The sequence below is a fragment of the Postia placenta genome (genome assembly GCF_002117355.1).
Source record: "Postia placenta MAD-698-R-SB12 unplaced genomic scaffold POSPLAscaffold_11, whole genome shotgun sequence".
NCBI classification, from domain to species: Eukaryota; Fungi; Basidiomycota; class Agaricomycetes; order Polyporales; family Adustoporiaceae; genus Rhodonia; species Rhodonia placenta.
Genome location: NW_020169842.1, coordinates 602,248 through 630,242, shown reverse-complemented (window position 1 = coordinate 630,242; position 27,995 = coordinate 602,248). Strand labels below are relative to the sequence as shown.

General features: G+C 52.7%; 10 protein-coding genes and 1 non-coding gene across 11 annotated transcripts; 6 read left to right on the top strand and 5 right to left on the bottom strand.

The window, feature by feature from the left end:
- Nucleotides 1–42: 42 nt before the first annotated feature.
- POSPLADRAFT_1048287 (hypothetical protein) lies at nucleotides 43–2,878 on the top strand (the record flags this gene model as incomplete). Its single annotated transcript, XM_024479483.1, has 10 exons — nucleotides 43–66; nucleotides 1,221–1,370; nucleotides 1,422–1,517; nucleotides 1,573–2,050; nucleotides 2,106–2,143; nucleotides 2,198–2,299; nucleotides 2,362–2,418; nucleotides 2,475–2,577; nucleotides 2,634–2,693; nucleotides 2,754–2,878. 10 exons carry the CDS (start codon nucleotides 43–45, stop codon nucleotides 2,876–2,878), a joined length of 1,233 nt encoding a protein of 410 aa, XP_024336612.1.
- Nucleotides 2,879–3,102: 224 nt separating this feature from the next.
- Nucleotides 3,103–3,983, top strand: POSPLADRAFT_1172079 (hypothetical protein; the record flags this gene model as incomplete). Its single annotated transcript, XM_024488164.1, has 2 exons — nucleotides 3,103–3,693; nucleotides 3,752–3,983. The coding sequence occupies 2 exons, from the start codon at nucleotides 3,103–3,105 to the stop codon at nucleotides 3,803–3,805; spliced, it is 645 nt and encodes a 214-aa protein (XP_024336611.1). The 3' UTR covers nucleotides 3,806–3,983.
- Nucleotides 3,984–4,090: 107 nt separating this feature from the next.
- On the bottom strand, nucleotides 4,091–4,182 carry POSPLADRAFT_t106. The gene has a single exon. It is a non-coding gene; the product is annotated as a tRNA-Glu (tRNA).
- Nucleotides 4,183–4,322: 140 nt separating this feature from the next.
- On the top strand, nucleotides 4,323–6,528 carry POSPLADRAFT_1059109 (hypothetical protein; the record flags this gene model as incomplete). The annotated part of the gene is made up of 4 exons (XM_024481123.1): nucleotides 4,323–4,444; nucleotides 4,494–4,623; nucleotides 5,063–5,397; nucleotides 5,454–6,528. 4 exons carry the CDS (start codon nucleotides 4,323–4,325, stop codon nucleotides 6,526–6,528), a joined length of 1,662 nt encoding a protein of 553 aa, XP_024336610.1.
- A 192-nt stretch (nucleotides 6,529–6,720) lies between these two features.
- POSPLADRAFT_1183516 (hypothetical protein) lies at nucleotides 6,721–8,077 on the bottom strand (the record flags this gene model as incomplete). Its single annotated transcript, XM_024489009.1, has 6 exons — nucleotides 8,053–8,077; nucleotides 7,891–7,990; nucleotides 7,668–7,839; nucleotides 7,430–7,608; nucleotides 7,019–7,373; nucleotides 6,721–6,964 (listed from the first exon to the last, which is right to left on the bottom strand). The coding sequence occupies exons 1-6, from the start codon at nucleotides 8,071–8,073 to the stop codon at nucleotides 6,721–6,723; spliced, it is 1,071 nt and encodes a 356-aa protein (XP_024336609.1). The 5' UTR covers nucleotides 8,074–8,077.
- A 412-nt stretch (nucleotides 8,078–8,489) lies between these two features.
- Nucleotides 8,490–9,714, top strand: POSPLADRAFT_1149428 (hypothetical protein; the record flags this gene model as incomplete). The annotated part of the gene is made up of 7 exons (XM_024486300.1): nucleotides 8,490–8,521; nucleotides 8,645–8,716; nucleotides 8,781–9,009; nucleotides 9,039–9,075; nucleotides 9,132–9,225; nucleotides 9,277–9,396; nucleotides 9,444–9,714. The coding sequence occupies 7 exons, from the start codon at nucleotides 8,490–8,492 to the stop codon at nucleotides 9,712–9,714; spliced, it is 855 nt and encodes a 284-aa protein (XP_024336608.1).
- A 311-nt stretch (nucleotides 9,715–10,025) lies between these two features.
- On the bottom strand, nucleotides 10,026–11,310 carry POSPLADRAFT_1149832 (hypothetical protein; the record flags this gene model as incomplete). The annotated part of the gene is made up of 3 exons (XM_024486350.1): nucleotides 10,026–10,726; nucleotides 10,803–10,923; nucleotides 11,005–11,310. The coding sequence occupies 3 exons, from the start codon at nucleotides 11,308–11,310 to the stop codon at nucleotides 10,026–10,028; spliced, it is 1,128 nt and encodes a 375-aa protein (XP_024336607.1).
- Nucleotides 11,311–11,622: 312 nt separating this feature from the next.
- POSPLADRAFT_1172066 (hypothetical protein) lies at nucleotides 11,623–12,437 on the top strand. The gene is made up of 4 exons (XM_024488163.1): nucleotides 11,623–11,776; nucleotides 11,839–11,983; nucleotides 12,045–12,137; nucleotides 12,191–12,437. The coding sequence occupies exons 1-4, from the start codon at nucleotides 11,698–11,700 to the stop codon at nucleotides 12,327–12,329; spliced, it is 456 nt and encodes a 151-aa protein (XP_024336606.1). The 5' UTR covers nucleotides 11,623–11,697; the 3' UTR covers nucleotides 12,330–12,437.
- A 28-nt stretch (nucleotides 12,438–12,465) lies between these two features.
- On the bottom strand, nucleotides 12,466–13,381 carry POSPLADRAFT_1040791 (hypothetical protein). The gene is made up of 7 exons (XM_024477805.1): nucleotides 13,250–13,381; nucleotides 13,179–13,191; nucleotides 13,039–13,121; nucleotides 12,906–12,981; nucleotides 12,737–12,849; nucleotides 12,595–12,680; nucleotides 12,466–12,536 (listed from the first exon to the last, which is right to left on the bottom strand). The coding sequence occupies exons 1-7, from the start codon at nucleotides 13,304–13,306 to the stop codon at nucleotides 12,476–12,478; spliced, it is 489 nt and encodes a 162-aa protein (XP_024336605.1). The 5' UTR covers nucleotides 13,307–13,381; the 3' UTR covers nucleotides 12,466–12,475.
- Nucleotides 13,382–14,475: 1,094 nt separating this feature from the next.
- POSPLADRAFT_1048281 (hypothetical protein) lies at nucleotides 14,476–17,844 on the top strand (the record flags this gene model as incomplete). The annotated part of the gene is made up of 14 exons (XM_024479482.1): nucleotides 14,476–14,606; nucleotides 14,662–14,728; nucleotides 14,792–14,892; nucleotides 15,073–15,141; nucleotides 15,260–15,340; nucleotides 15,392–15,572; nucleotides 16,354–16,447; nucleotides 16,670–16,674; nucleotides 16,717–16,760; nucleotides 16,892–16,991; nucleotides 17,232–17,312; nucleotides 17,375–17,472; nucleotides 17,675–17,739; nucleotides 17,804–17,844. 14 exons carry the CDS (start codon nucleotides 14,476–14,478, stop codon nucleotides 17,842–17,844), a joined length of 1,158 nt encoding a protein of 385 aa, XP_024336604.1.
- A 195-nt stretch (nucleotides 17,845–18,039) lies between these two features.
- Nucleotides 18,040–27,888, bottom strand: POSPLADRAFT_1035341 (hypothetical protein; the record flags this gene model as incomplete). The annotated part of the gene is made up of 32 exons (XM_024477074.1): nucleotides 18,040–18,170; nucleotides 18,224–18,320; nucleotides 18,522–18,646; nucleotides 18,708–18,768; nucleotides 18,832–18,909; nucleotides 18,964–19,073; nucleotides 19,127–19,142; nucleotides 19,194–19,436; nucleotides 19,494–19,625; nucleotides 19,664–19,803; nucleotides 19,984–20,145; nucleotides 20,448–20,673; nucleotides 20,820–20,986; nucleotides 21,045–21,441; nucleotides 21,509–21,667; nucleotides 21,719–21,792; nucleotides 21,855–22,134; nucleotides 22,209–22,675; nucleotides 22,779–22,820; nucleotides 22,871–23,781; nucleotides 24,056–24,155; nucleotides 24,211–24,248; nucleotides 24,299–24,450; nucleotides 24,504–24,845; nucleotides 24,901–25,278; nucleotides 25,335–25,625; nucleotides 25,681–25,814; nucleotides 25,867–25,990; nucleotides 26,027–26,472; nucleotides 26,526–27,686; nucleotides 27,742–27,790; nucleotides 27,844–27,888. The coding sequence occupies 32 exons, from the start codon at nucleotides 27,886–27,888 to the stop codon at nucleotides 18,040–18,042; spliced, it is 7,278 nt and encodes a 2,425-aa protein (XP_024336603.1).
- Between the last annotated feature and the right edge of the window lie 107 nt (nucleotides 27,889–27,995).

Below are 27,995 nucleotides of genomic sequence, written 5' to 3'. Positions count from 1 at the left end.
GTGCCGCCGGTGCGCAGAAACATTCTATAGTGAACTACCGCGATGTCGGTAGGTCCATCAGTCCACGTTTTGTCGCCACTCGTTTACTCATCTCACACATCGTAGCATCCGTAACAAAAACATACCCTCAGTTCAAATTTCTTCAAGGTATGTCTCCTGCATTCCACTTTCAACCGCGACTGACATTTGTGCCTTTCAGACATGATACCCGCACCCACAACCCTCACACATGCATTACAACTAAGAGCAGCTCGAGAGAAGGAACTGGCAGATGATGACCCAGCAATAGCACCGCCACCGCCCGTCGCACTTCCAATCCCCCCGCCTGACCCCTCTACACAACAAGCCTTTCTGGAAGCGACGGCGGCGAAATCAAGAACTAGAGCTCGACAGTCGAACGGCCAGGAAAAGCCAAATGGCACTGCCAGTACGAGCAGTAGCAACCCCAGACGACAGCGCGACAATAGGGGTAGATATAGCCAAACCGCACAGAACGGCGAGGAAGGGGCTAGCGAGAGCCGGAGCGTCAGTGCTCACGCTGCATCTGTTACCAGGACCAGCAGCGTGCGGGTCCGCAGCCGGTCAACGCGTGGGTCAGATGCGCAAGAATCCGCTTCAATGAACGGCGTGCATCGCACTAACGGCGCAGAATCTGCATCTCACGGGGCGATGCTGCCTCCAGCCGTCCCTCCTCCACGGGCATCTTACGCTGCCGAACACCCTCCAAATCCTAATTTGCGCCATGAAGGCACATGGATGCCAGGACACTATACAGGGCCTGCGAGTGGCTATTTGGATGACCATCGGGTCCTATTCGGGGGGATGAGAGGAGGTAGTATGACGGACGCACCAGGACGGACGATATACTCGCAGCAACGACCTACGCACTCGAATAGATGATTCGCATGAGCACATATCATCTCATATGCAGTCGCTAACGTCAACGTTACGTCTGTATCTTACAGCAGCTCTTCGTGTATGACAATGCATCAGTGTACGGATTTTAGAATATGTGAGACCGGTCGTGGTAGTTGGAGTAAGACTTCGGGCCTGAGACGCGCATCTACGTGATCGAAGACGCGTATTATATTCGCGTCGCGGGCAGCACGTGAGATCGTCCCGTTATGATTTCCTTGACTCGGGTTTTGCTGCATAGATCCAGGTTCCATCTTTCCTTGATCATACTGACTAGAACGATGGCATCTACAGCGGTGGTGCAGAAGCTGCCCTCACCTCTTCGCGATCTAGTGGCTCAGGCTACGTCCGACGGCAGCACAGACTTCGGGAAGTCCGAAAAGGATAAGACTGAGGTAGCGGAGTGGATTGAGAAGATCTCGCAGGGCGATATTGTCAAGCCGCAGAACCTGAAGGTACGCAATCATTCCGACTTTTGCTGACCGGTGTTTGACGGTGCTTGGTAGGATCTGGAGGCCCAGCTGACGCCCCGCACCTACGCTGTCAGTAATTACCCGACGGCAGCAGATACTGCATTGTATGGCACTCTTCACCCCATCTTCGTGAGTGTTTGATTATTCATCGCACTTGGGACTGAATTGAACCCTTCGCCCGCAGTCCCAGTTGCAACCTGCACAATACTACACGTACCCTGCCTTGACACGCTACTTCGACCATATTCAATCGCGTCCTGAAGTCCGCAAATCTGCCCTAAGTCTTGCGCCAGCATTCTCCACTGTCACATTTGACCTCGAAAACGCACCAACAATCGAGCGTAAAGCGGACCCACCGAAAAAGAAAGAAAAGGCTCCCGCCGCCAACGCTGTCGCTGAGACGTCGTCAGCCCCCGCTGCTGGCAAGGGGAAGAAGGGCAAGGATGCGCCAGCAGTAGTGGAGAACAGCGCGGAGGCATCCAAGGCCGAGGCGAAGGCACCCAAGAAGGAGAAGAAAGAGAAGGAGAAGAAGACACCCGAGGCAGCAGAGGGCGGAAAGAAGAAGGCTGCCAGCGGTGGTGGCAAGGCAGCTGCGGTGGATGAAGGAGCTGGGGAGCCTGTTCCATCCATGATAGACCTGCGCGTCGGCCATATTGTCCACAGTATGCCAATTGAACGCTCGTGTGACGTCTGGATCCCTATTGACGGTTTGCCCAGTTGAGAAACACCCAGATGCGGATGGTCTCTATGTCGAGGTATGTCCATCCATTTGGCGGCCGAGCAATCTGGAGTAACCGATGACCTGGTAGCAAATCGACTTCGGTGAGGAGACAGGCCCACGAACAGTCGTCTCAGGACTGGTGCACTATATTCCCATCGAGGAGATGCGGGATAAATACCTTGTGGGCGTTGTGAGTCTTCAGTGTCTCGTCTTGAACGGCGAACACCCGTGTATTCACGGCGATGGCCATAGTGCAATCTGAAGCCGGCAAATATGCGTGGAGTGAAGAGTTTCGCCATGGTCTTATGCGTGAGTGTTGCAACTCGCCACACTCTTGGCTTACAATACGAGCCCTCTGCATGCAGGCCACCTCTAAAGATGGCAAGGAGGGCGGTATCGAACTGATTCAGCCTCCGCTGAACTCAAAACCTGGTGAACGAGTGTACTTCGATGGTCCTGACTTTGAGAGTGAGACTTGTATTATGTCTGCCGTTCTACGCACCCACTTATTAAGCCCTTCATAGATGCCACACCACTTTCTCAACTAAACCCAAAGAAGAAAATCTTCGAAACCATCCAGCCCGGTATGTCCAACTTTGCAGGGAATCATGACCTACATTCATGATCATACTGTGCTTTCTAAGGATTTATAACGCTTGAGACGAAAGAAGCAGCATGGGTCAACCCTACGACCAAGAGTGTCTACAAGATTCGTACAAAGGATGGCGTGTGCCTTGCTCCGACGCTCGTTGGTGCATCGTTGTCATAGAGTGATGCGCAAGGGATCAAATACACTTGTATTTTTCACATTTGTAGCATCGCGTCTTGTATGCAATGCACATTTAGTAGAGTCACAGGATGCTGGTATTCGATCTCGAGTTCCGCGCGACACGATCGTAAGAAATGATCGACTGGTGTGACGCATCGCGTGCGTCACGCGCTTTGTCACGGCGATTGTATGGGCGCGATGACAGCAAAATCTCTGCAGCTGCCATGATCCTGCGGCACCATATTCGCCATGCCGTCCGATGTTTCAGCTCCTCAGCATCGTCGTCCGCGGCATACGTCTCTAATATTGGGAAAACACCAATACGCTTTCCGACGGGCGTGACGCTGACGCCGACACCAACTGCACTCTCTGTACAAGGTCCTCTCGGGACGACTGCAGTACCTCTACAGCCTTACATGCAACTTACGTTCACGGACCCAAACACAGTCGCCTTGGCTGTGGAGGAGCCCAAGGAGAAGAAGCAGCGCTCAATGTGGGGGCTCACCCGCACGCTCATCCACAACGCCATCGTGGGCATGACGGAGGGCTTCACCGTGCCGCTCTACCTGGTCGGAGTGGGTTACCGTGCGGCACTGGAGGAAGATCCACGCGGGCCCGGCGACGGCCGCAGCGGGCAGCGGCTGAACATGAAGCTGGGGTTCTCGCACCCAGTGTTCGTGTCGGTGCCGGATCACATCAAGGCTGAGGTGCCTGCGCCGACGAAGATCGTACTGAGCTGCACAGACAAGCATCTGCTCGGGTTGTTCGCAGCAAAGGTCAGGAAGTGGAGACCACCAGAGCCGTACAAGGGCAAGGTATGTGTCGGGCGAATGTCGCGTCACGCTTGCGTAGTGAACTGAAACCACCGTACAGGGTATTTTCGTCGGTGAGGAACGGGTCAGAATCAAGTCGGTGAAAAAGAAGTAGGCGCGGAAGTGTTTGTCCGCGTTCTTCTTACAGTCATGTTGGACCACCACGTCTGTGTCAGTGCTATCTCTTTTCCTATAGGATTATAACGAGCACGCCCATGGCCTCTGGTAGAGTGAGGTTTCACGCTCAATTCGCGTGTACATTACGTACGATAATGAACACCATGCTGAACCACAATACTGGGAAATACAACTTGATAGGTCCATGCGGCGTGATGCCTCTCGTGAAACATTTGACTGGTATTCGCTATCATGAGTGTCTCGACAAAAATAAAAAGGTGGACTCCGATACGGGGAGTCGAACCCCGAGCTACCGCGACGCAACGCTTCGTCTGACATGAAAGGCGGTAATGTTAGCCGTTACACCATATCGGAAACAAGTATGACTCTGCGCCAGACGGTCATCATAAGCTACAAAGAGGCGCATCATGACATCATTACAGCAGGCGCGCTCCCCGAGGGCCGTGTACTTGTTTGTGTAATCCGCGTTCTTGTCACTTGTAAGATACCCAGTCATGTCCCCGCCCAGCTTGAAGGACAAGCCAGATGGAATCCTGAAGCAGTTCCGCGAACAGCTCCAGCTCCAGGACCTCATTCATGAGGGCGATACCATTGGCACAGACGATGCCATTCTCCTGTATGCCTGGCTACTTTGTGCTCTTCTTGATCTCACATTTCTGCCATAGGCGGTTCCTCCGCGCGCGACAGTTCGATTTGAAGACCGCAACGACCATGTGGGCCAATTGTCAGCACTGGCGCAAGACCGTTGAAGGCGTCGGCATTGACGAGCTCTACCGCAACCTCGATCCCTATGATGTACGTCCGCATTCTCCCACCTTCGAGGCAGTGTTCGCGGCAGGAGAGCATGTGTGCCCAAGTGTATTGAGGTTCGTGGTGAAAAGCCGCGGCGCGCACCACCTGCGGCCGCTCGGGCGCATATCCTACAACTCAATCGCATCCGGGTTGTGTACATCGGGAACACAGAGGAAAAGGATATGCGCCAGTGCGAGACGCTACGCTCTATGTCCTATATCCTTACCAGCACTAGGCTGTACTAAACAACGATAACATGAGCTAAATGTCGGCGACAAGCGTATTAATTCTCAATCCCGCCATTGATTGTGATCGTGCCCTGCCGCCGTGCCACCGCGTGTATCAATTGAACGGGTACCCGTCGCACTAGTCTGGCAAAGACGCCGCACTGGAATTGCCATATGTACCGGGCTACCTTGAACTCCGCTGACTCCTCACGTAGTATCCCGAACGGGAGAAGGTGTTCCAGTGCTGGCCGCTCTGGTTTCATAAAACAGACAAGAAGGGACGACCACTCAACATCCACCATTTCGGCGGCATCAATATGCCGGAGCTCTACAAGCACATTACGCCCGAGAGGTTCTGGCGTACAATCGTCGTCAATGCCGAGTCGCTTACGCGCGAGGTTCTCCCTGCGTCCGCCCGCGCGGCTAACCGTCAAATCGACGGCACGTTCGTCATTGTGGACCTGAAGGGCTTTGGCCTGAGTCAGTTCTGGCAGATGAAAAATCTTGCGCGGGACTCGTTTCAAATCTCGCAGGATTACTTCCCCGAGACGTGCGTCCTCCGCTCTGCTTACGCACTACATGTGCTCACGCGTTAGCTATGGGCAGCATGGCGCAGCTCGCGATCATCAACGCGCCCTCATCCTTCACGACAATCTGGGGCTTCATCAAACCATGGCTCGCAAAGGAGACGCTCTCCAAGATCGCCATCCTCGGTACGGACTACAAGGACGTGCTTCTTGAGCAGATTGATGCAGAGAACCTACCTGAGAGCCTCGGCGGTACCTGCACGTGTGCCGAGGTTGGCGGATGCAGGCTGAGCAATGCGGGACCGTGGATGGAGAACCGCAAGGAGCGCCGGGAAAGGTGGCTTCGCGGGGAGCGCAAGCGGATCGGGCTCGGGATGGAGGGCGAGGATGAGGTTGATGGAGTGCGGCATTCACATGGCAAGGCGGAGGAGACTGATGGGCAGACGCAACCGGAGGCTGCCCAGAAGGCGGGGGACGCCCAGGAGCGGCCCGATGCGGGTGATGCGTCGACCTCCCAGAAAGCTGAGAAGCCCGAAACGCCTGAAGAAGAGGGTGCTCGAGCATCTGAGCAAATCGAGGAGGCCGGCCAATGGGAGGAAGCACAGCCGACCACCGTAGAAGCAGGACAGGCGTCGGAAGTGCCGCCGCAGCCTCACCCACAGCCCATAGAAGCTGCGATGCCCCCCGTCGCTGCTGCAGGCGCGGACACTTACGGTAAGGCCACGGAGGTCGTCGACGCGCAGGGTGGCGCGGAGAAGGCGGGGGTGTCGCCAGAGAGCTCGGCCGAGAGCACGTCTGGGCCGCCGACGCCCTCAACGGAGTCCGAGTCGTCATTCGTGGACGCGCGCTCGCAGTTCTCCACGCACTCGCAGACGTCGCAGGACTCGAAGGCCGGCAGGAGCGCGTTTCACAGGCTGAAGGCGAAACTGCCGAAGGTCGCGTCGTTCGGGAAGAAACTGTCGCTGCCACTGAGCCGTGATACGAGTCCGGAGAAGACCAAGGAAAAGAGCCGCGAGTCAACCAGGGCACCAAGTCGTGACAAGAACCCTCAGGAGATTCTTCCGCAGAGCCATGAACAGCACTCGGTGGACGAGGTGTATCAAAATCACCCGGACACCAGGCAGCCAGAAATGGGGGATTTCCTCGAGCAGTGAGCAGCACGCAGACAGATTGAGTGCCGTCGAGCTTGTACGCCATCAAACACGTCAATGTTGTACATCTTCTCTATAGCTGTAGTAATGACCTAGTAGCATTTCATGTATATCACGTCTATAGGATTTAGCTGGTATCAATTAAGTGTATTCCCGCACATCCAGAGCGGAGACGTTCGACATGCATACATGAGCTCAGAACGTAGGGATATAGTCCTGTATCCTGTTCCTTGCGTTCTGCGCAATGCACTCCGCAATCCACGTCAAGCTCCGGATCTCCTGCTCCTTTAGCTTCAAATAGGCGTAGAACACACCGTACTGAAACTGTTGCAAGAACGCCTGTTTGTTCAAGTGCACTTCGTACGCGAAGAAACGGTCTTCCAACTCGGCCGCAGCACCCGTGTCCCCGAGACCATCATCACCCAACAGATGTGCTGTGCTTTCGTTCGCCCCACCGCCGTTGACACCGCGTCCAGCGGCGCCCGGGTTAGACTCAAAGAACGCACGGTATTCGGCAACACCATCGCACGCCTGGCGGACTTGATCGACGTCGTCCGCACGAGCGAGCGCATTATTGCCTGCGGGGAAGAGTTGGCCGATAGCAGGGAAGAGCTTTGCACGACGCTCCTTAGAAAGCTCGGTGCCGAAGGAGTTGATGGTGATGTTGATGGAGCGGCGGTCGGCCTCGAAGGCGAGGATGCGCTGCATAACCTCGGCGGTGGGTCCGCCAATTGATGAGCAAAAGGCGTAGAAGTCCTCGAGGTAAGCCTTGTAGAGCGTGTTACGGATGATCTCGATGTTGAGGTCATCGAGGTCGGCGGCGTTGATGCAGTCGCGGAAGTATGGGGCTATAGGCCGTTAAGGCGTTACATTACTGCGCGGGGGCAAGAGGACGGGTACATACCGAGCGGTGTTTCGACCAGTGCGGTGCGGTACAGCTCCTCGACGTTGGTTGCGACACACAGTGCGGGAAGCGTCTCAAACACGCCGAGTGGATGGCAGCGCTCCAGAAGTTCCGAGGTATTCCGCTCATGCAGCGTGCCGGTTATGAGCAGAATAACATTGTCGATCATGTACGCATAACTGTGCGGGGCATTGCTTTCAGCGAGTCAGCATCATGAGCAGTGTAAATCACCACGCACGTCATGTAGTCGAAGAACTTGTTAAGTGGTGCGACAGCGTTGCTGCGGAGGTAATTGAACTGGTCAACGAGGATCTGCGTCGCCTTGTCCGCGATCGTGGAGGTGGAGATGGGCAGTGTCTCATTCGCGAGGAAGTTGCCATAGTCCGTCGCAGACAACTGGGTCCGGAAGTCTGGTATGCCCGTCAAATGTGCTCAGATCGCCACCTAGTCTCCGGCCGTACCTTCAATCGTCTCGCACTGCGTCAGATTGTTGTACTGCGTCTGGGTGAGCAGACCGGCTTTGTAGCCCCGGACGATACCCTCAATGAATCCGGCGTCTACCTATGTATATTGACCTAGGTGAGTTGAGTATCTTATTATACTTTGTATGACAGCGGACGTACATTGAAGAATAGGGCCTCCATGGTCGTCCGCCCTGGCAATGAATGAACAGCTGAGACGCCCGCGGCGGTACGTCAGTACTTCCTTACAAGTATTACTTACAGCGATAACTGGAACGATTCCCACGCTTTGTATTATTCACTTGTCACCGCCCGAGCCATACCCGAGCCTTCCCCACAGTCAGTCCGATCATAAGCATTCTAGTTATAACGACCTCAGGTGATGATTGAAAGCCTGCTTTGACATATTTTCAGTGCTGTATCTGTATCTTTTGTGCTGCTATTGCCGTCCTACTCTGGCAACCGAAGGCGGTGATCCTTGGCAACTCAGTATAAGAGAATGGCAGCTACCACCTCTAGGAAGACAACGAAGCTATATGTCCCTCACACGCACGTTGAGGGCTGTTCTATAGCAGGGGTACTGGAACAGGTTTCTCCAGATGAGTCTACTCACGGTCGTAAGATTGCACTGGTGTGTTCCTCTATCTGCAAAAACATCATCGGTCATGCTAACTCGCCATAGATTCTTCATGGGTCCATGGGGTAAACCGTGCTATCATCCACCCCTGCCGGTTGAGGTGACGTTGTATTCTAGGCATAAGGATTATTTGTTTCAGAAACGCCTGGCCTTACAGCTGCCAATCGACTCCTTCCGCTTCGACTTTCGGTGAGATGATTGCTCTGAATCTCTGCATTCCCACCTCTTAGTCTCCTCGAACCTTTCATTCAAGAGGAAACCACGAGACGCCAGGGCCGTGGCGACTAGGCAACTTTAATGACGATGTGCTCGACATACATGTTGTCGTGGAATACCTCACGAAGGAACTTGGCTATGTTGTCGACTTACTTGTCGGACACTCCCGCGGGAGTGTAACGGGCATGATGTGGCTCTGCCAGTACCCAGCACAGAGCGCAACTGTGAGAGGTTACGCGAATGTCAGCGGGCGGTATAGACTGTATGTGAGTGCACACCAGGCGATGATTGTTAGCCTTACAGAGTTGACCCCACACCGCAGAAATTATACGGTGCGTAGTGATTCGCTGCTCAGTGCGAGCAAGAGTCCTATACGTTGTGCACGTAGATCAAATGCGCAAACCCGAGAATTGGAAACAGATAGAAGCCAAAGGATATTATGAGCTGACGGCAACAGTCGCCCGGAAACCTTTTTATGCTAGGTACGTTTATCCTGTCCAAATGAAGGCATCGACACCTATCAGCGTCTGCAGAGTGACCGTGCAAGACCACGATCAATTCGCGAGTGGCGACTCATCGATCGTCTGGGAGAAGTTTCCTCAGTCTATAGACGTACTGACTATGCATGGACTGAAGGACACGGTTGTGCCTCCGTGAGTGGCCATATGAAGGCTCTTCTGCTATACTCGCTGTCTCATAGATCGGCCTTGCTAAGCTACGACGCATTCATATATGCCCAAGCATTAGGTGCAAGGTCACCGGGCACACACAACTTGTGCTACGTCGAAGATGCTGACCACAACTTCACTGGCGTTCGTCTACAAGTTAAACACTTGGGAATTGTCTTGATATCCCTTCCTGTGCAGATAGCTGACCAGGTCGTCGCTACGGTTCTCGAATGGTACGCGATGCTCGAGCACAAGGAACTGAAGACCGGGATTTGGCACACTGGGGTCAAGCCGAAGTTATGAATTGCGAGTCTTCATGTCCAAGCGATTGGAACAATTCGTTGAGGACTGGTGTGCGGGATGCAAGGCCCAGTTTTTATAAAGCAACTCAACTATCTAGATCGATATTTAGTGCTGTACTTTGAACTCTTGCTCGTGCCGGTGGCAGACAAATACATCCTGTGCTTGAGAATGCTCAGTGCACATATGCCATATTCCTATTATCCCTACGCTGTACGTTTCAGATGAATCAGACACAGGAAGACAAGTAGGACAACATGTTCTGATGTTACGAGGCACAATTTCCGACCAGCGTACTGCATGTCTTTAGACATCTACTTGGGCATCTGTTTCTGGGCCTTCCTTGCATTCTCCTCAGCCCACTTGGCTTCAAATGTCCCGGCTGCTTCCATCTCTGCCTTGACCTGCAAGGCGAAGGAGGCCACATCGGCTTTGGACATCTCGAAGAGCGCAAGCTCCCATACAGAGACAGTAAACGGGCCAGTAGTCTGGTCCGTTGGCTGTCCCTGTGTCACGCCACGCTGCCTGACGTACCCTTCGACCAGCCGTTCGCGAATTGCATCCATCAACCACTTCACGGACAAGCCTTGCATTCCAGTGCACTTCTCCATGAAGCTGCCGCTGAACTTTGCGCGTGCATGCTCTTTGATAGCGGAAGCGCGTAACAGGGCAGCGCGCTCCGCCTCTTTGCCGAAGAAGCGTAACGCGTCGTCCTGTGTAATGCGCGGCTTCGCAGAGGGGGAAGCGTTGCCGTCCAGCGACGCGGCAACGGCGCGCTCTTGCGCAAAGTCGAGAAAGTTTTGGAACATGGAGCGTGCACCGCGGGCCTTCCTGCCCCGGTCGTGGGTGCGGTCGGACGGTACAATGCGCTGCGCGTCGAACAATGGGGACATCGCGACCCACTCGAAGACGTCGCGTTGGGTCTCAAAGGCCTCATTCCATCTGCTCTTGGATAGCCCGTAAAAGGCCAGGATGTCCTGTAGGGACGATGTAAGGTGGAAAGTGGTCCGAGGGACTGTCTCGAGCGGTGCTGCAAGCTGCATACGTAGGGTAGCTCATCGGTAAACGATCGGCCGTGCCGACTGAGCGACTGAGCAGACGTACTTTCAAGCCATGGACGTTGAGGCTCAATCCCGCCATGCGTGCCAGGACGCCAAAGATCATCCCCGTGTCGCCATACGAATGCAAGAACAGTATGCGCTCCCATTCGGCCTCGTCCACGCACACGTTCACATCCACCTGGTAGAACACCTGATGTTCAACCTCGGTGACGACGCCGTCCGCGCCATGCACCCCGAGATCAAAAGCATTGGCAGGGATTGCATAGTTGCTGGTGCGGTTGCCCTCTTGTGGGATGCTGTGCGTCGCCCTCAGGACTTTCTGCACAGTGCTGGGCGACGTGCCGGGTCGCGGGCGCGTTACGACGAAATCCAGGTCGCCGTGATCGACTTTCTCGGGCGCCTCGCGGGGAACGGCTACGGACTCGAACTGAGACTGGACGAGAGGCAGCAAGCGGGCTCTCAGAGCCTGATAGGTGTGTGGTGACATCCGAGGAAAGAGAGCGGTGGACAGCTTCCCTCTGAACGCGTTTCCGCCCATGATGATAGTTTGGGAGATACCAAGCTGCAGATACGTTGTGAGAGTAGTCGGAGTGAGTCAGGAGAAGAGGAAAGAATGGCAGGGCTATATATGTGAGAGAGGGCGACCAGAGAGGGCCCTTGAGTCACCTCCCAGCAACACTAGCACAGCCTGGTCTGGTCATAACCACTTCTGGATACTTAGTACCGTCGGGCATGGCTCGGGGACAGGTAGATTTACGAAACCTTTTTCTAGTTCCCACGCCCCCTTATCACGTTCCGGCTAACATGCAAGTGGCGAAGCACCCATCATCTTGAACCTCACCTCCGCGTTACATCTTGCACATCTCGGCAGAAGACCTTCTGGGCTATTTTCTTTTCTTGTTTGTTGCATTATCAAGCTGGCATCATGTCTAAGTATGCCCCTCATTCACGTTCGCAGCCTCGGGCTTCGCCTTACACAAAATGCCAGAAATGCCTGGGCACTGGTGAGTACATAGTCGTGCTCCCTGCCGTGATTTTCTTTGAGGACAGGCAATGTGTGCCATAGGGCACTTTACCTACGAATGTAAGGCGGCGCGTCCGTATGTCTCGAGGCCATCGCGTACCCAGCAGCTCGAAAATCCCCGAGTGCTCGCACAGTTGAAGAAAGACGGAAAGCCATCAGTGGAAGTTCCGGATGAGTTCAAAAGCAAGTAAGTCAAGCGCATGTCCGTTACAGTCTGCTTTGGCATGCGTGTCGACATGGTTCTTCAGGAGTGGCACTGCCAACCGTATACTTGAGGCAAAGGAACAGGCACGGACGGAGGAGAAAGACAAGGAGGCAGTACCATTGGGGAAACGAAAGCGGTGTGTAACAAGAAATGGCTTGCCTTGTCCACCGCTGATTTTACATCTGATAGCTCGACCTCTGCGTCCAGCGAGAGCAGCGACTCCACATCTGAGTCTGAGTCTGAGTCTGAGTCTGATTGGGAGAAAAAGGTGGGGTCAGACTATAGCTCAGCTTCATGCACAACAAAGTCTGGCTCCAACTCTGATTGACCTTGTTCGAGCATAACATTCACATATTCTTTTGATCTCTCCGCTTCTGAATACCCTCTCACTGTATAATATGAACATTTGCCAAGATGATACGAGAATGAGTATTCGTTCAGAATGTTGGAAACACGTCAACTCTGCACGACCGCTCAGTATGTACATCGTGGAGCCTCTGTTGCTCTTGAGTTCATGATGAGGGCGACAATAAGCCTAGCGGTAAAGAGTTAGGGTATTTAGAGGACATGTTTCAGGTCGAGCGATGACGTACCCGTACAACCCTAAGACCTCGCCGAAGATTAGGATGAGCACCATCGTCACAAAGACCCTCGACTCGTGTACGTAGGCTCGCACACACTGTAAGCACATAAACGTTAGAGCAAGCCGCTATATCGCATCCAACACGGACTGACCGAGTCGCCTACAAAGCCAATGGCATAGCCCGCCGCAAGACCTGTGAATCCGCATGCGAGTCCGGCTCCTAGATGAATGAAGCCGGCGTACAGCGAATAGTCGGTCGGTCGCACTGGGATAGATCTGATCAATGCGCATGACACAAGTCAAGAGATGCAGTGCACGCACGGCCGCCCGCGATGAGCACCGACACGACGAGGCCGTACACGGCGATGATACCAGACATGACGACCGGGATGAGCGACTGGATGGTTGGTATGCCATTTATCAGTGAATTGTTGTGGTCGTTGAGATCACATACCTTCATGATGAGCTCAGGCCTGAACGTACCCAGGCCAGCAATTCCGATGCCGGCCTTGGACGTCCCGAACGCGGCACCCACGGCTACCAATGCATACGCTCAGATGACGGTTGCGCGAGATGGAACTTGTGGGAGCTTACTGCTTAATATCATCTGCGCGGGTGGAATGAGCACGGTGTGGTGATACAATCCATGTAATATTTGCACTCACTGACGCCGCAACCCCTCCAAAGCCGAAGAACGGAGCGTACGGGGGACATACAGACATGGCTTGTCGCGTTTTGTGCCTGAGATAGATAGTAGTATACTGACAGCCTTCGAGACTGAGATGCTGGAGAATGACCGCCACTGTCGTAGCGGTGCTTGGCGCCTGCAAGTAACCACTACATAACAGGCGTCTAATTGCTCAATGTCCTTACACCGTGATCAGCCTCCCTGCCGCACCTTGACCGAGAACATACCCGTCATATCGAATTTATTTCAGCTGGCGTGCGGACCAGCCCGTCCGTGAAGTTCCACTGAGTTGACGGCTCAGACCCGGGTACTATGACAACTTCTAGTTGGCTATGTTAACAGCTTGACTGTCATTGATTCCGGTGTGCCGTTGATGCTTGATGGCTCTCTGATTACCTGGTCTTCAGAAATATATGTTCAGCAGCTTGGGTCAGATCCTGGCTTACCTCGAGTGACCAATTATTTATAGCTGGTGGGTAGTGTTCATTTCCCTCTAGATCGACATGGGGGACGCAGAACCATAACTACGCCACAAGGTGTTGCGGTGATCCTGCAACACGAGGGTTGCGCTCCTGTTGTTGTTCGCTGTATCTGTCACAATTCAACGTTCGACTCCAGTATCTCCTGTTCTAATCAGAATTTTATCAGTAAGCTGTGCGCCGGACCAATACGTTTTCTATACAATGACTTCGGCGAGCGGCTTCTGATGCAAGAAAGTCGTTAGTTCCGACATTAAAATGCTGGCTGGTCGCTTGGCTAACATTTCTACACCGTACAGTTATACACATCCATGAGTACAACACAGCAAGGAATTGTGGACATCCTACGGACAAAGTTGGTCCATACATTCTCCAGCTAGTTCTTCCTGACTGACGTACACTTAGTTAGATCCTCGGATACTGGCAAGCTGGTGCTAGCGGTGAGTACGGGTGCTCTGCCACACGTATTCCGAGCTTTGGCTGAATGAAGGATGCAGCTCTGATTCTCTACGAGTATGCTATCACCCTCCCTCACGAGATATACCTTTTCTGGTATCGTGGATTCACCGCTACGTCAATACTGTTTTTCTTTGCACGATATGTGGCGATTGTGTATGCCATCGCATCCCTGCTACTGCTAAACGGACGAGGAACTGCTCTAGTATGTACAATCTTCATTTTCTCCTCCTATAATTCACCGCTACTTCGACAGAGGTCTGCACATATGTACCTAGTAAATGTCGCTGCTGACAGGAAGTGCAGCTGCGAAACCGTCAACCAGTTCTTCGTGGTCTCAGGCACATTAGTGTTCATCACTTCCAACGGTTGGGATTTCCAATATCTGCAGGCCTGCAGGTGCTCACCTCTCGCTATGCTCAGCCTTCTCGGCTTCCCGGATGTTTGCCGTCAGTGGTCGTCGCTGGCTCCCTACGCTTGCGATCCTATTTCTGGGATTGGTCCCCGTCACGGTGGAGATCGTAAGTGCAAGCCTTGACTGTTACGCGTTGATAATGCCTGCTGGACTGCTGAATCCATAATAGTACCATGCCGCAGCACAGTCGAACGCCTTCGTCGTCTTTCTTGTTGTTGGTCAACCTCTGTGTGCATTCACAAACTCCATATCTCAGAGCCTCGTCAACAAGTGAGTTAATCCATTCAAAACTGTTGTACTACTATTTGATGAGAAAATTAGATGTGAATCAATATCTCCTCGAGTTCTAGAGGGCCAACTAATTGTACTCGCAGTGGTTATAGCATCTCGCGTCACCGTGATATTATCTGACGTCATTACACTCTCTGTTACTTGGCGATACGTCTATAGGGTTAAACGAAACGCTATGAAAAGAGTAATACATTCCCCGCTGGCCATTATTCTCTTGAAGACTGGTGTGTCCTCAGACCCCTTCACCACCAAGCTGAACCCTGACATATTGACTACATAGGCACCCTGAATTTCACGTGCGTCGAGTCTGCATTCATCACAGTCCATGCAGTTTGATGATTTGCAGGCTTTTCTTGTTTCTCAACGTCGCGCAACTAGCCACGATCAATGTGCAGCAAGCAGCATATGTGTCCTCTTTGGTGGCTCCGTACGGCTGACGTTTCCGAGCTGTATTCTACCTGCTGACCTAACTGCCCAGTATAACCCTCATCACAATCTGGCGCTTCCTAATCCTAATGAGCCTTCGGCAACTTCGCCATCGTCAGAACGGTAACGAGAACACGGAGATACAAGGCACCTATCCGCAATCCACGTCGATAGAGGAGCCCGACTCTAGCTTCTTGAACAACAAGGGCGCGCCGCTAGAATTTGCAGCTAATGTGAGCGATGTCGGTGATCCGGACGATTCAGAGAACATCGACTTCACATGCATAGGAGATGCACCTATGGAAATCTATCTCGCTAGTAAAGGTTCTCTAAAGACAGAGGAGGAATGTTGACGGGGATCTCGGATATACTCCAATTTTCCGGACAAATGTGCGCATTGGAGATTGTGGTATATGTCATCTAAGGAAACCCTCCGGTGTGGACATCGAATATACTATCCTCTATTCGCATTTTTATTGTGAAATACAATTTATACGCAATATGACAGTAAGGGCCTTTGTCTGCTCAGTTTTTGCGAGTGCAGCGCCCTATATACAGTACGCACAACAATTGCAGACCTAAATAACGGCACGTATTCTTGAGGCACATTCCAACACGTTTTCTCTGGCGTGGTCATTGTTATTGACCTCTTATCTTGTTACTCTCATAATGCGGCCAAACGATTAAAGATCCATAGACGGGCCTTGGCTGAAGGTGAAGAACAGCAGCGCCACTGTTGTCAATGATTAGATCTCGATTCAGTGACCCGATAGACCGCCACGTCATTTTTAACGTATCATTGATCGGACAACTATATCTGTGTGCCTCGATTTCGTTGTGTAGACATCATATCTTGTATCGCGTCCTAGATGTCTCATTCCCAGATCTCCTCGGTTTCGACAAACTGTAAGGGATTCTCGGGCGGTTCATCAATTCGATGTGCATGGTTTAGAGTCACGGTGGCTATTACAGAACATATGACTTGGGAATCTTGCATGGGATGACCACATCTAGTATGAGGAAAGCATCAACTATCGCCTGCAGCGATATTACGGGACACTGACATCAGGCGTGTGCAGACGTGTGGATAGATCAGTCGCCCATGAAAGTCAGTTCGCCGCACGTTGCTACTATTGCGGTTCGTTGCTTTTGCCATAGGGTTGCTCGAGCGTAACGGGCTATGACTTATGTTCCACTACCGCATAGGTTCCTCACCTATGTCCGAATAAAAGCAAGTGCTTGACAAGATTTGACCCATTCATACAAGCATCCGATCCAGTCACATTAAATCATGAGCTCACCACTGCAAGACATTATCGATGGTCTCCAGGAAACGTAAGCTGTAACGAACTCCTGCTCACTCTCGCACTCTGACAGAAGGACCAGTTGGTACACCAGCTGCTGGCAGGCTGGGAGCTCCGGTGAGTTGCAAGCATCTGCTATTACTGTTCTAGTTCGTCCCAAATTCATTCAGTGTGCCGGTATTAGCCCTACTGGTCTATGACTATATCATCACCTTCCCTGACGAGGTCGACTTGTGCTGGCGCTGCAGATGCACTGCCATGTCTCTTCTCTTCATTATCTCCCGGTACATCGCTCTCGTATACGTCGTTGCAGCAGTGCTCGTTGATTCTAGATGGGAGACCGATCAAGTACGTACCAACAATTCTGACTTACCTAGAAGCTCACTTCTCTCCGTCAGAGGTTTGAAAATAGTTCATGCTATCACTGGCATGCCATTGTTAATCACGGACGTAGTTGCGAAGTGGTTGCACAGCTGTACCTTGTCTCAGCTGGTCTTCTAACTGCTGTTCTGGCCGGTAGGGGTATCTTTATAAAAGGTATTTTTGAGCGCTCAAAGCCAACCCCACCCAGGGTTCTCTGCATTGCAGGTGTATGCTGTCAGCGGCCGCTGTTGGCTTCCTACACTTGCGGTCGCAACTCTCGGAGTAGTTCCCATGGGCGTGGCGATCGTGAGTACGCTTCAATTATCTTTCCATTATCCAGTTCACATAGAGTTCTCAATGCTCTCTAGCTGGATGGAATAGAAGAAGGACATCCATTTACCATGTCGCTTGGTAGCGTTTCCGCATGCGGCTTGACATCCTCTCTGTCTCTGAAAGTTTACCATAAGTAAGTCTCATCACCATCGATGGTATATTTCTGTGCACTGATCAAGAAACCCAGGGGTAAGAAATACTTACTTCTTGAATGCGATGCTGTCCCCACGCTCAGATCACACTAAAATAATTGCTATAGTTGTAGTCGTGTCGCGAGTCGCGAGCTTGCTATCCGACATGATCATACTCGCCGTCACATTGCAATTCGTTTACAGAATGAGAAGAGAGCCTTTGATGAGAACAATGCAGGCGCCTCTGCCTACTTTCCTGGTGAAAGCCGGTGCGTTTATTACATTGAATTTTCCCGATGATGTATGCACCAATTCACACACATTTTCCGAAAGGCGTTGTGCAATTCATGTACATCCCCATTTTCTTTCGATAAAGATGTTTATTAATGAGCCATAGGGTTCTCCTTGCTCTCAACGCTGTACAACTGGCCACTATCAATGCATTTGAGTATATCTCGGTGTCATGCTTTATTCCACCGTACGGCCTCCCGCTTATCATGTATCCTCTGCGATCATTGATCAGTCAATAGCGCGACCTTGATAGCCATGTGGCGACTGTTCATCAATCTTCACCAGCTTCGTAGATCCGAGCACGACAACAGAAGCAGCACTGATTCAAGAAGTTTCACAGGCCAGACCCTTTCTACTCTAGCGTTCATCCCTGATGCTGCAGGGGATGTTCCAAACGAGTTGTTGGAACCTGCGGGAGATGCAAGGGATATCGAGGATCCCGGGAGCGTCTAGAACGCTTACGATATATGACACTTTGGCGGTCATGTAGCCAGAACTGAGCAAGTGTTGCCACACGATCGAGACGTGTGTCACAACGGGGGAAATGTGGAGCTTTAGTCTGTGTTTTATATATACGATGCTGCCAGCGATATATATTATGCATACTACACACTCAGACCGACATATATCTCATCTCCGCTCTAAGCTGTCAATTGACTTCAGGTATCTTCAGACCTGCAGCCATTGCAGTTCGAATAACGTTCTCTGCCTGCACTCGCGTTCAACCCCGGAGTTACAATCAGGATACAACCCCACATACCTGCTTGATCATAGGCGCATCAATCATTTCCTTGCCGCCGCCTTCTAGCTCAAGTCCAATGGCGCCTTGTTGTGAGACATGCGCCTGCTGCATGCGATGCAAGATCGTAGCTGCACGGAGTATCTCTGGGGTAGAAATGTTAGCCGATGGTCTATTAGTTGATTCTATCGGTGATCCTTGACATACCCTTATCCGATGGCACAAAGGTGGACTGTATTATGTCTACTTGCGTCGGGTGGATAGCTTGCTGCAATAAATGGTGCGCTGCGTGTTATGCCCAGTAAGTATAGACAGCCTCTTAAAGACACACCTTTCCGTTAAAGCCAAGCCGCCTACCGTCCTCACACTCCTCCTTGAGATAGTCTGAGTCCTTATAGTTCACGCAAACCTAGGTTTGGCTACATGCTCAGCGTGTGACACGAGACGTACACCTGTGGCGTACCATGTCAATTGCATCCAGTCCGAACGCTTTGGCGGTAATGGCTATCTGGGAGCGAGTGAACAACAGTTCCTGCCGGGATTTAGTCCTTATGATAGATGTGTCCGCACAATCTTCGAGGAAATTGCTCAGTCATCAGATGTATAAGGAATGGAGTGCGTATTACAATCCTCTGCAGCAAACTAGAATAGTTTAAGAGACAGTAGCCACATGACGAACTGTTATATACGCACCAGAAGTGCGGACAGGGTGACTCCAAGGGGGCGACCATATTCAGACTGCCAGGCTGCTATTTCACGCAGGTTGATCATCGATCTTGCGCTCTCAATGCTCGCTACTAGACGTAGCGGCTGAGCAGTTGGGTCTCGGACGCTCTGCAAATTCGACGCCACATAGATAGCGCGGGACACATGGTGCAAATCCAGCGCAGAGTGCACTTTCGGTAGCACAAGCGTCCGGATGGATGGTATCCTAAGCTACGATCAAACAAGTCAATACGTGGCTGAATGTCATGATAGGACCAGGGCACTCACAGCCTGTGCAATGTCGTGCTGGAAAAACGGCGTATTGATACTGTTGAGTCTCACAGCAATTCGCTCAGGGCGAGGAAGCTCGGCCGTCGTCTTAGTCTGCCGCAAACATTTGAGCAGCCGAGATTGTTGAAACTGCGATATTGGTATTCTTATAATGGTGGATTACTCACGTTGAAGAAGCGGCGTAACCGTTCGCGAGCACCATCTTTGTCAGCCACAGACGGTGGTACACTGTCCTCTAAATCGTAGATTATGATGTCCGATTGTGTCGACAGCGATTTCTCCAGCATGCGGTCAGAGGAGGAGGGCACTACGAATTCGACATTATCAGTCGAGGTCGAGACAATATCCTCGCAAGTCGGCTTTCGTCATGGCAGGATATCATGCGACGATGATTGGGACTAACCATATAGATAGGATCTGTGAAGCTGAGTGCTTCTGGCGGAATGGGTCAAATCCGTGAAGTGCCGTACGCAGTGGTTGCAAGGACCTGCGCGATCATACAAGGCTCTCCGGTTCCAATCCAGACGCCGCGCCACTCGTAACATGCTGGCCAATACCGCCCTCAAAGAAGATGAATAGTAACTAGCGTAACACGGCGTTTGACTGCAGGCAGCGGTCGGCAAGAAGACAGCCTGGGCCTGAGAACGTGCTGACCGCATTCGCATCAATCAAATTCAAGTGAGTATCATGAGATCGAGCTTTGAAAGGGCAATGCATTATGCACAGGGCATCCGATAAGGACGACTATGTTGACTATACTACAATGACTACCGCCAACCCATAATCGACACGAAGTCGAATAAAAGCTGGTCGAAGTAGATGCTGAGGCTTGCGGAGGTACATGCATATGCATAGAAAGCGACGATTGACATGATGCGGGCTACTGTACTTGCCAGTGACGGCGGTGGTATCGTGAGGGTGAAAACAAGACGAGGGTAACCCGAAGCATACACAGCATAGCGCGACGATCATAACAGCAAAAGACGAAGACAACTTCATGACTGCGTAAGACGAGCAGTGTCTGAGACGGCCGCACATCGATCTCCGCGTGCCTCGGGACGCGCGAAGTGCGCCTGGCGTGGTGCAGTCCGCATTGCAGGTCGTAATGGTCGTGGCAGGAGGCGCTCTGCTTAGTGGGTTGCGTGTCGGTCGGGTAACGCGGTGCAATGTCTGTGCACTGTGCAGGCCGACAGAACCTATTGTTATCAAACAAGAGGCCGTTACTGAGAAGCTGCTTGTACGCCTCTCAGCTCGTTAACGAGTCGCTATGTTGTCGTGGTTCGCCGTTAGCGGGATACTGCAACGTGAAGACGGATATCATACCTCCGCTTCACGCAACAATTGCGCGTTGTCCATGTCGCGGCCCTGCATACCAAGGCTGATGCCATATGCCAAAAGTTGTTGCATGAAGTGCGGATTGATGATGGTCTCGTCCTCCTTGAGAATCGGAGAAGGGGGTGGAGGTGGGGATGGAGGCAACGGTGGAGGTGCTTGATTCGGGACATGTGAAGTCAGGATTATTGAACGAGCATGCACACCACCACTTACGCGCTTTCATTTCGAGCCAATCCTGATCGAGCAGCGCCGGAATCGTCATGCGCTCCTTTGGGTTACGTGCTAGGCAGCTCTGCATGGTCGCGATGAGCGTTTCGGGCACGCGCACGCTTAGATGGTCTAGCCTGTGGGGCGACCCTTCTCCGCTGCTAGCTCGCGATGAAGGAACAGATGGGGTCGCATGATGCGGGAACTCAATAATGTGCTTTTCGTTGGGAATAGCTTTCATTTTCTGATACACGGAGAGGTGTTGGAATGGTGGCTGGCCGTATACCATTTGGTATAGGATGCAGCCGAGCGACCAAACGTCGCTTGGACGGCCAACCTTGAGACGGCGCATACCTTCAGGTAGCTCGATCGCCTCCGGAGACATGTAGTTGACTGTGCCGATCTACGAGTAACGCGAATGTTAGAGCTGCATATTGCACACGAACAGATGGAGGCCACTCAGAGCATACCTGGTGATCTCTTTGAATATTGGTCGTATCGTTTGCGATTGCGTTGGCAATACCGAAATCGATCAGCTTGAGCTGTCCTCGGACAAGGACAAAGTTTGCAGGTTTCAAGTCAGAGTGGACAATTTTCTCTTCATGTATGATATGCACAGCTTGCAGCATCTACGAAAATATGAGACAGCGAGCGCATAGGCTGCGAGACAGGCAACTCACTTGCTTCCAATAGTATGCTATCCAAACTAGGTCAAGTGGCTCCTTCTGTTGTTCTTGCAATAATCTAGCAAGATCTATAAGCATTAGTTAGTACTACTCCCAACCCCATGGTCACACAAATCGCGCCCTAGCCTACCTATCTCTCCGCACTCCATCACAAGCATGAGGTGGCCCATCGAACCGCCAGGACCCGGCTTGAGCTCACTGTCAATGAGTCGAATGATTCTGCTATTGCCCTCCAGCCGCTTGAGGAGCGCAATCTCGTTCATGTAGCCACTCATCGTATCGGCGTCGGTCTTATCGAGCGAAACACGTTTGATTGCGAAGATCTCGTTCGTGCCGTTCATGACACGGTACACCCGTGATGACCCTCCCTTCCCGATCATGTCCAGACGCGCGTAGGCCTTCTTGTTCACCTGCATTGTGAGCATACACACGAGAGCAGCATCCGCTCAGAAGCGACTCGATGAAATTCCAAGAAATTCCTTACCACCATATTCCGCGACCGCAGCTCTAACGCTGGTGTCCCCTGATACGATGCCTGTGGATGTGATACTTGCTGCTGCTTCGCCGGCGGAGGTGCAGGAGGTTGAGGCGGGGGCATCGCTGGGGCATTTCGGGATGGTGCCGCAGAGTCATAACGTTCTTCGCGTTCTTGCTCTCGGCTGTCTCCTGCTGCCCAGGTCCTGCCAGCTGCCTGACTGCCGCCATTGGGAGGCGCGATCTCCGCACTCGATGTTGGTGCTTCGGGCGCGGTAGGGCTGCGGCGATGACGGAGGTTCGTGGCAGCTGCGGCAACGAGACTTGGTGCAGAAGATGGGACATAGTTACGATTTGGAGGCGATACACGAGATGGAAACTCGACGGCGGTAGGCGACGTCGGGGTCAAGGCAGCCGCGGAACGAAGAGTGTCAGAGTCTTTACGCTGATGACTGTATGCTGGACGTGCGTGCGAAGCTATATGTGTAGGTGAGGGCGAATGATGACGGGACGATGATTGTGCTCTGCCTGTTTTGCCTATTAACACCACAATCACGAGGCATGAAGTTGACAGACTGACGTGCTGCCTCGGCGGCCTCTTCTGCCTCTCGTCGAGCATATCCTGCGGTACTATTTGGAACAGCGTTAAGATCACGATGCATATCCACGTACCCTCCTCAAGTGCAGACTCGCGTTCTTGACGCCTCTTCTCTTCGATCGTCACCCGACGAGCACCTCGACTAGCCATTCCAAGACTCGTTCCTGGGCGCTGGTACTGTGACTGATAGTACTGAATATTCGGCATCCCTTGTTCGTAGCCAGAGTCTTGGCTCATTGAGCCAGAGGCAGAAGCATCGCTGAGGCTTGCCGAACGTCGTGGCCGCCCACTGTAACCGAACCCGCGCATTTCAGCAGCAGCATGCTCCTCAGCAGCCTGATCCTCTACAATCTTGTCAATGCCAGATTTCTTGTTCAGAAGTCGTGTTGGGCGGATCGGAATCATAGGCCGCGACGACTGCATATTATGGGAGGGGCCGCGCGCATTCTCCTTCTCATCGACAGCCTGCGGCTGTGAGCGTAAGAGTACATCCTGTTCTTGAAACTCTTCGAGTTTGACGCGCCGGGCACCGCCTAGTTTACGTCCTCCTGTTGACAGAGGAGCGATGCTGCTACGGATAGACGAAGAGGATGCCGGAGTCTGAAGAGGGCCAGACGCCACACGCTGAAAAGAGCGCGCAGGAGCAGAAGGCGTTGGTTCAAAGGCAGAAGCCGGGAGACTCTCAGAGCGGCCAAGTGACGGTGCTCGAAGCTGTCCAATCGGTGAAGGTGCCTTGGGTGGCGACGCTTGGGCGAGTTTAGGAGATTGGTCTGGAGTTGGCGGTGCTGAAGACTTGGACAAATCCTTGGAGACGCGTACGACCTCGCCCTGCGAGTTTACTTCATAGACGAAAGAAAGCTCCAGGCAAGAAGAGTCGTCAGAGGAAGCGGGAGATATGCCTGAGCCATCCGAGGTCAACGTCTGAGGCGGCGTAAGGGGCGGAGAGGGCCGCGGAGCAGCAGAGAGCGAAGCAAACATGGAGAAGCTGTTACAGATAGCAATGCGACCTAAAGAGAGAGAGAAATCGACAAACCTTTTAATATACGCGGTTAAGAGGACATCTCTTTGTCCGACCAGACAAGTTCAACTACACGAGGCACGACGCCATCACGTGGACGCGCGCCCGCTTATTGCGCGCCTACGCGTCGCGTCGCGGTCCCCAATCAAGTGTCACCGAAGGAACACCATATTACATTCCGAATTGAGTAGTCACGGCATGACTAGGTAGAGCAATATACATCATAAAATCCATGCTTTACACCCGCGCATTCTCTCCTACAGCTCCGATCGTCTTGGGCATCTTCTTGTCTCCCGTGGCCAGCTGCTCCAGATCGGCAGGCTTGAAGTAATGGGGTGCGACTACGTACGATAGGCGTCAAAAGGACACCTCGAAGCATGTGCCTAGTGTACTCACCCTCAAGTAGCCATGCAGGCTTGATTTCCATGATTTGCCTGTATGTCATTCAGTCGTGTCCGCCAATCGTAAACAATATTCAACGTACCGCAGATACGATTTCGACGTCATCACCAGCTCATAGTACAAAACTGTCTTCGCAGGTGGTGTAATGTGGAACAAGCTCGACGAAGGATGAATGTACACCGTTTGATTTGTCTTCAGCGTTCGGTAGGAATCACCGCTCTTCTGCAGTTGTGCCTGAAGGGTGATGTGAGTCATTGATATGTAGCACCTGCAGTCGGACCACTCACGGTGTTATAGAAGTATCCAGCTGTGAGGGCCTTCTGAACCGGCGTGATATCATTTGTATTCGCATTGCTCTCCACCACGACCTCCACACGCTCGCACAGCCCTGCCAGCTGATCGCGAATGTCTCGTGCACGACTCAAGCTTTTGAACTGCAAGAACTGTTCGTAGCAGAATTGCTGCGAATAGTTCGTCTCCGCCCATTGTTCCCACACGTTGAGAAGCGTAAAGTGGTCGCCACCGGGGCGCACAAAGTTCTGCCTCGCCTGGTCAGCGTGTAGTTTCTTATCCTTCGGGCGGTAGAATATCGATGACGACTCTTGGAGCATGGAGATGATGGTGAGGACCTGTCCCGAGGATCAGCTAAACTTAAGCAATCGGCACGAGACGCCGAAGGCGTACCTCATCTGTGCAGTGATAGTTCTCGCTTGCAATGATCGCTTTCGAAAGCATCGGGTCGACCGGAAACTCGGCCATCCGTCGACCTAGCTTCGTCAACTCGCCGCGGTCGTTAAGGGCACCCAGTGCATACAAGAGCTCCAGAGCACGCATGAGCGTCTCGCCCGGAGGTGGGTCCATGAACTCGAAACCAATGAGGTCGTTGATACCGAGTGACTTGAGTAGTAGGACAACCATTCCGAGATTTGTTCGTTGGATCTCGGGAACTGTGTTCTCCTCAAGCTCGTTCGCGTAAGCCCACTTCGTGTACAGACGGAAGGCCTTGCCGGGTCCGACTCGGCCTGCACGACCCGCTCGTTGATTTGCAGATGCGCGAGAGCACTACAAAGACATCATCAGTCTGGTTTCCGGTATTGTACTATTAAACAGAAACTCACGGGGACGACCACAAGAGATGACATACCGGTCCGAGGGTTGTACGAGTTCTGCTTCACGAAGCCGGGGTCGATGACGAACACGACGCCATCAATGGTAATCGACGTCTCGGCAATATTCGTGGCCAAGACCACCTTGCGAGCGCCCTCGGGGGTGGGTTCGAAGATCTTCGCTTGCATGTCGCTCGGCAAGTTGGCGTAGATAGGACAGACAATCAGCTCGGCGATCTTATTGCCCAGGGCTCGTGCAGTCTCCTGCAAGTTCTCTTGTGCAGCTTCAATCTCATCTTGACCCTGTCGAAGCATGTGAGAAAAAAGTCTAGAATCTGGGAACGCAACAGGGACGAACTGTGAAGAATACGAGAATGTCGCCTTTCGGCTGTGTCGTGTGGATCTGGAAGACCGTAGTGATGGCTGCATGCAGGTAGTTTGCTTCTGGTTGCGGTGTGTAATGAATGTCGACAGGATACCGTCGGCCAGGCACTGTATAAATTGATGTGAGTTGAAGAGCCACTTATCTGAAGCAATCACTTACCGTAGAATACTGGAGCGCCGTCGAAATACTCGCTAAACTTCGCGGCATCCATGGTGGCACTGGAGATGAGCAATCGCAGCTCTGGTCTGAATCTTGCGATATCCTGAACCGGAACTCTTGAGCCCTGCAAAGAGAATACAGTGAGATAGCACCGACGCACCTTCACAAGAGCAAAGAGAATGTCCGTACTCAGTGTCCGTTCATGCGCCTCGTCGATGATCAATGCCGCGTACCCTGCCAAGTCCGGCTCCGTCAAGAACTCGCGGAGTAACATGCCATCTGTCATGTACTTGAGCACCGTCTTGTCGCTTGTGCAGTCTTCGAACCGGATCGAGTACCCGACCTCGTATCCTACCTTCGTCCCCATCTCCTCCGCGACACGGGAGGCCACGGACATCGCTGCCACACGACGCGGTTGTGTGCACCCAATCTTCTGCCCGTTTGCTGTGTATCCAGCTTCGTGCAAGTACTGCGGCAGTTGCGTAGTCTTTCCTGAGCCCGTCTCGGCGACAACAATGAGGACCTGGTGCTCCTTGATGGAATCGAGGAGTTGCTCCCGATACAGGTAAATGGGTAAGGATTTACGGGTATCCTCTATTGACTGAGCTAAAACGGGGGTCAGGCTCAGCGATCTGGTATGAGTAATAGCAACTACTTACCTCGCTTCTCAGCTTCCTCAATCTGTTGCTGTAGAAGCTTGTCCTTGGCAGTCATTCTGCCCTCGCCTCCCATGGTGCTCTCCATGACGAATTTGATCGTCTGACTCTCGTCAAAGACATACTCGTAATCCTCCACGATTTCCCGCTTGTCCATCGCGCCAGTCTTGAATGTGCTATGCTTCGTCTGCGCCTCCTCCCACTGGTCGACATCAGTCGTATGCTGACCATCTTTGGGTTTTGCTTCCTCGTATCGCTGGTAAAGTACCCCCTCCTTCTTTTTCTTGTCGATCTTGCCCTGCTCCGTGATGTAGTCCTCCGGGAGCTGGTAACCTTCGTACTTGTCGTCGATCTTGAGGCGCTCTTCAACGAGCCGGAGGACCTGCTTCTTGTGATCCAGCTCCCCCCGCTCACGCTTAGACATCTTCATTCCGGCAAAGAGAGCCTCTTCGTCGGCAATCTCTCGGCGTAGCAGCTCGACCCGCTGCAACTCACGCTTCGAGAGATACTCTTGACGAGAGTGCTCGCGTAGAGAGGGCATAGCGCGTTCCCGTGCCTGCGAGTCGTCCGCTAATTGTCGACGCTGCGCAGCCTCAAGAGCACCGACGCCCTTTGACGATCGGTCCTCGACGACTTTCTTCGTCTTCTCGCGGTCCCGCTGCTTGACGCGCTCCGCAAACTCGTCTCTCTCCTTCAGGTCCTCAACCCTCTGCCGCTCTCTTCGCACTTCCTCGTCCTCCGGTAGCTCGATGTCCTCCTCATCCTCCTGGCGTCTTGAGTCCTCACCGTCATCCGTCCGCGCTCTCTTGCGTGACTGCTCCTCCTCGTCACTCTCCCATTCTCGCGCGTCACTCTCGCGTTTCCGTGTATGCCGGTCTCGCCTGTCTCTGGCACTGCTCTTGCCGGACACCTTCGCCTTGTCACTGGGGACGCCGCTCGAGCCCTGGTCGTCATCGTCAAGAAGAAAGCCGAATTTTTGTGCTCTCAGGTGTTTCGTCTGCTCCTCCACTTGCTTCCTCGAGCTGTCTGAGGACTTCTTATGTTTGCTCCTGCGAGGAGCACGAGAGTAGACGTCTTGCACGAACTGGTGTGCGTCTGGCGTGTCTGGTAGACCAGAAGCATTGAGTGCAACAAAGAGGGACTCGGGAGATTTCGAGGAGGATGCTAGAACGCGACATGATTAAATGACCATGCGGTGGCGGAAGTCATACAGACACACCTGACGCAACTACATAGTCGATTATGCTTTTGTCCGAAACACCAAAGAACTATAGAGAGATTTCAGCCTGTTAATGTCAGATGTATGTATAGCAGAACCTACCCGCAAGGAGTTGTCGCTGATGTACCGCTCGAGATCGGAGGACATGGAAGCAGGAGGACCTTGACCGCAAGATGGGCGTCTACAAGCCGCTGAGAGCTGGATTACGTCAGCACAGATCGAGTCGAGGTCGAGGTCGTGCTGGTCGTGTTCTC

Excerpts from the sequence above, each read along its gene's own strand:
- POSPLADRAFT_1172066 (XM_024488163.1), top strand. The coding sequence starts at position 11,698 with ATGTCTAAGTATGCCCCTCATTCACGTTCGCAGCCTCGGGCTTCGCCT. Across the intron at positions 11,984-12,044 it reads CCGGATGAGTTCAAAAGCAA|GAGTGGCACTGCCAACCGTA; the intron begins GTAAGTCAAGCG and ends ATGGTTCTTCAG. Across the intron at positions 12,138-12,190 it reads CCATTGGGGAAACGAAAGCG|CTCGACCTCTGCGTCCAGCG; the intron begins GTGTGTAACAAG and ends TACATCTGATAG.
- POSPLADRAFT_1040791 (XM_024477805.1), bottom strand. The coding sequence starts at position 13,306 with ATGTCTGTATGTCCCCCGTACGCTCCGTTCTTCGGCTTTGGAGGGGTT. Across the intron at positions 12,982-13,038 it reads GGCCTGAGCTCATCATGAAG|TCGCTCATCCCGGTCGTCAT; the intron begins GTATGTGATCTC and ends CCAACCATCCAG. Across the intron at positions 12,850-12,905 it reads GGTGCTCATCGCGGGCGGCC|TGCGACCGACCGACTATTCG; the intron begins GTGCGTGCACTG and ends GATCTATCCCAG.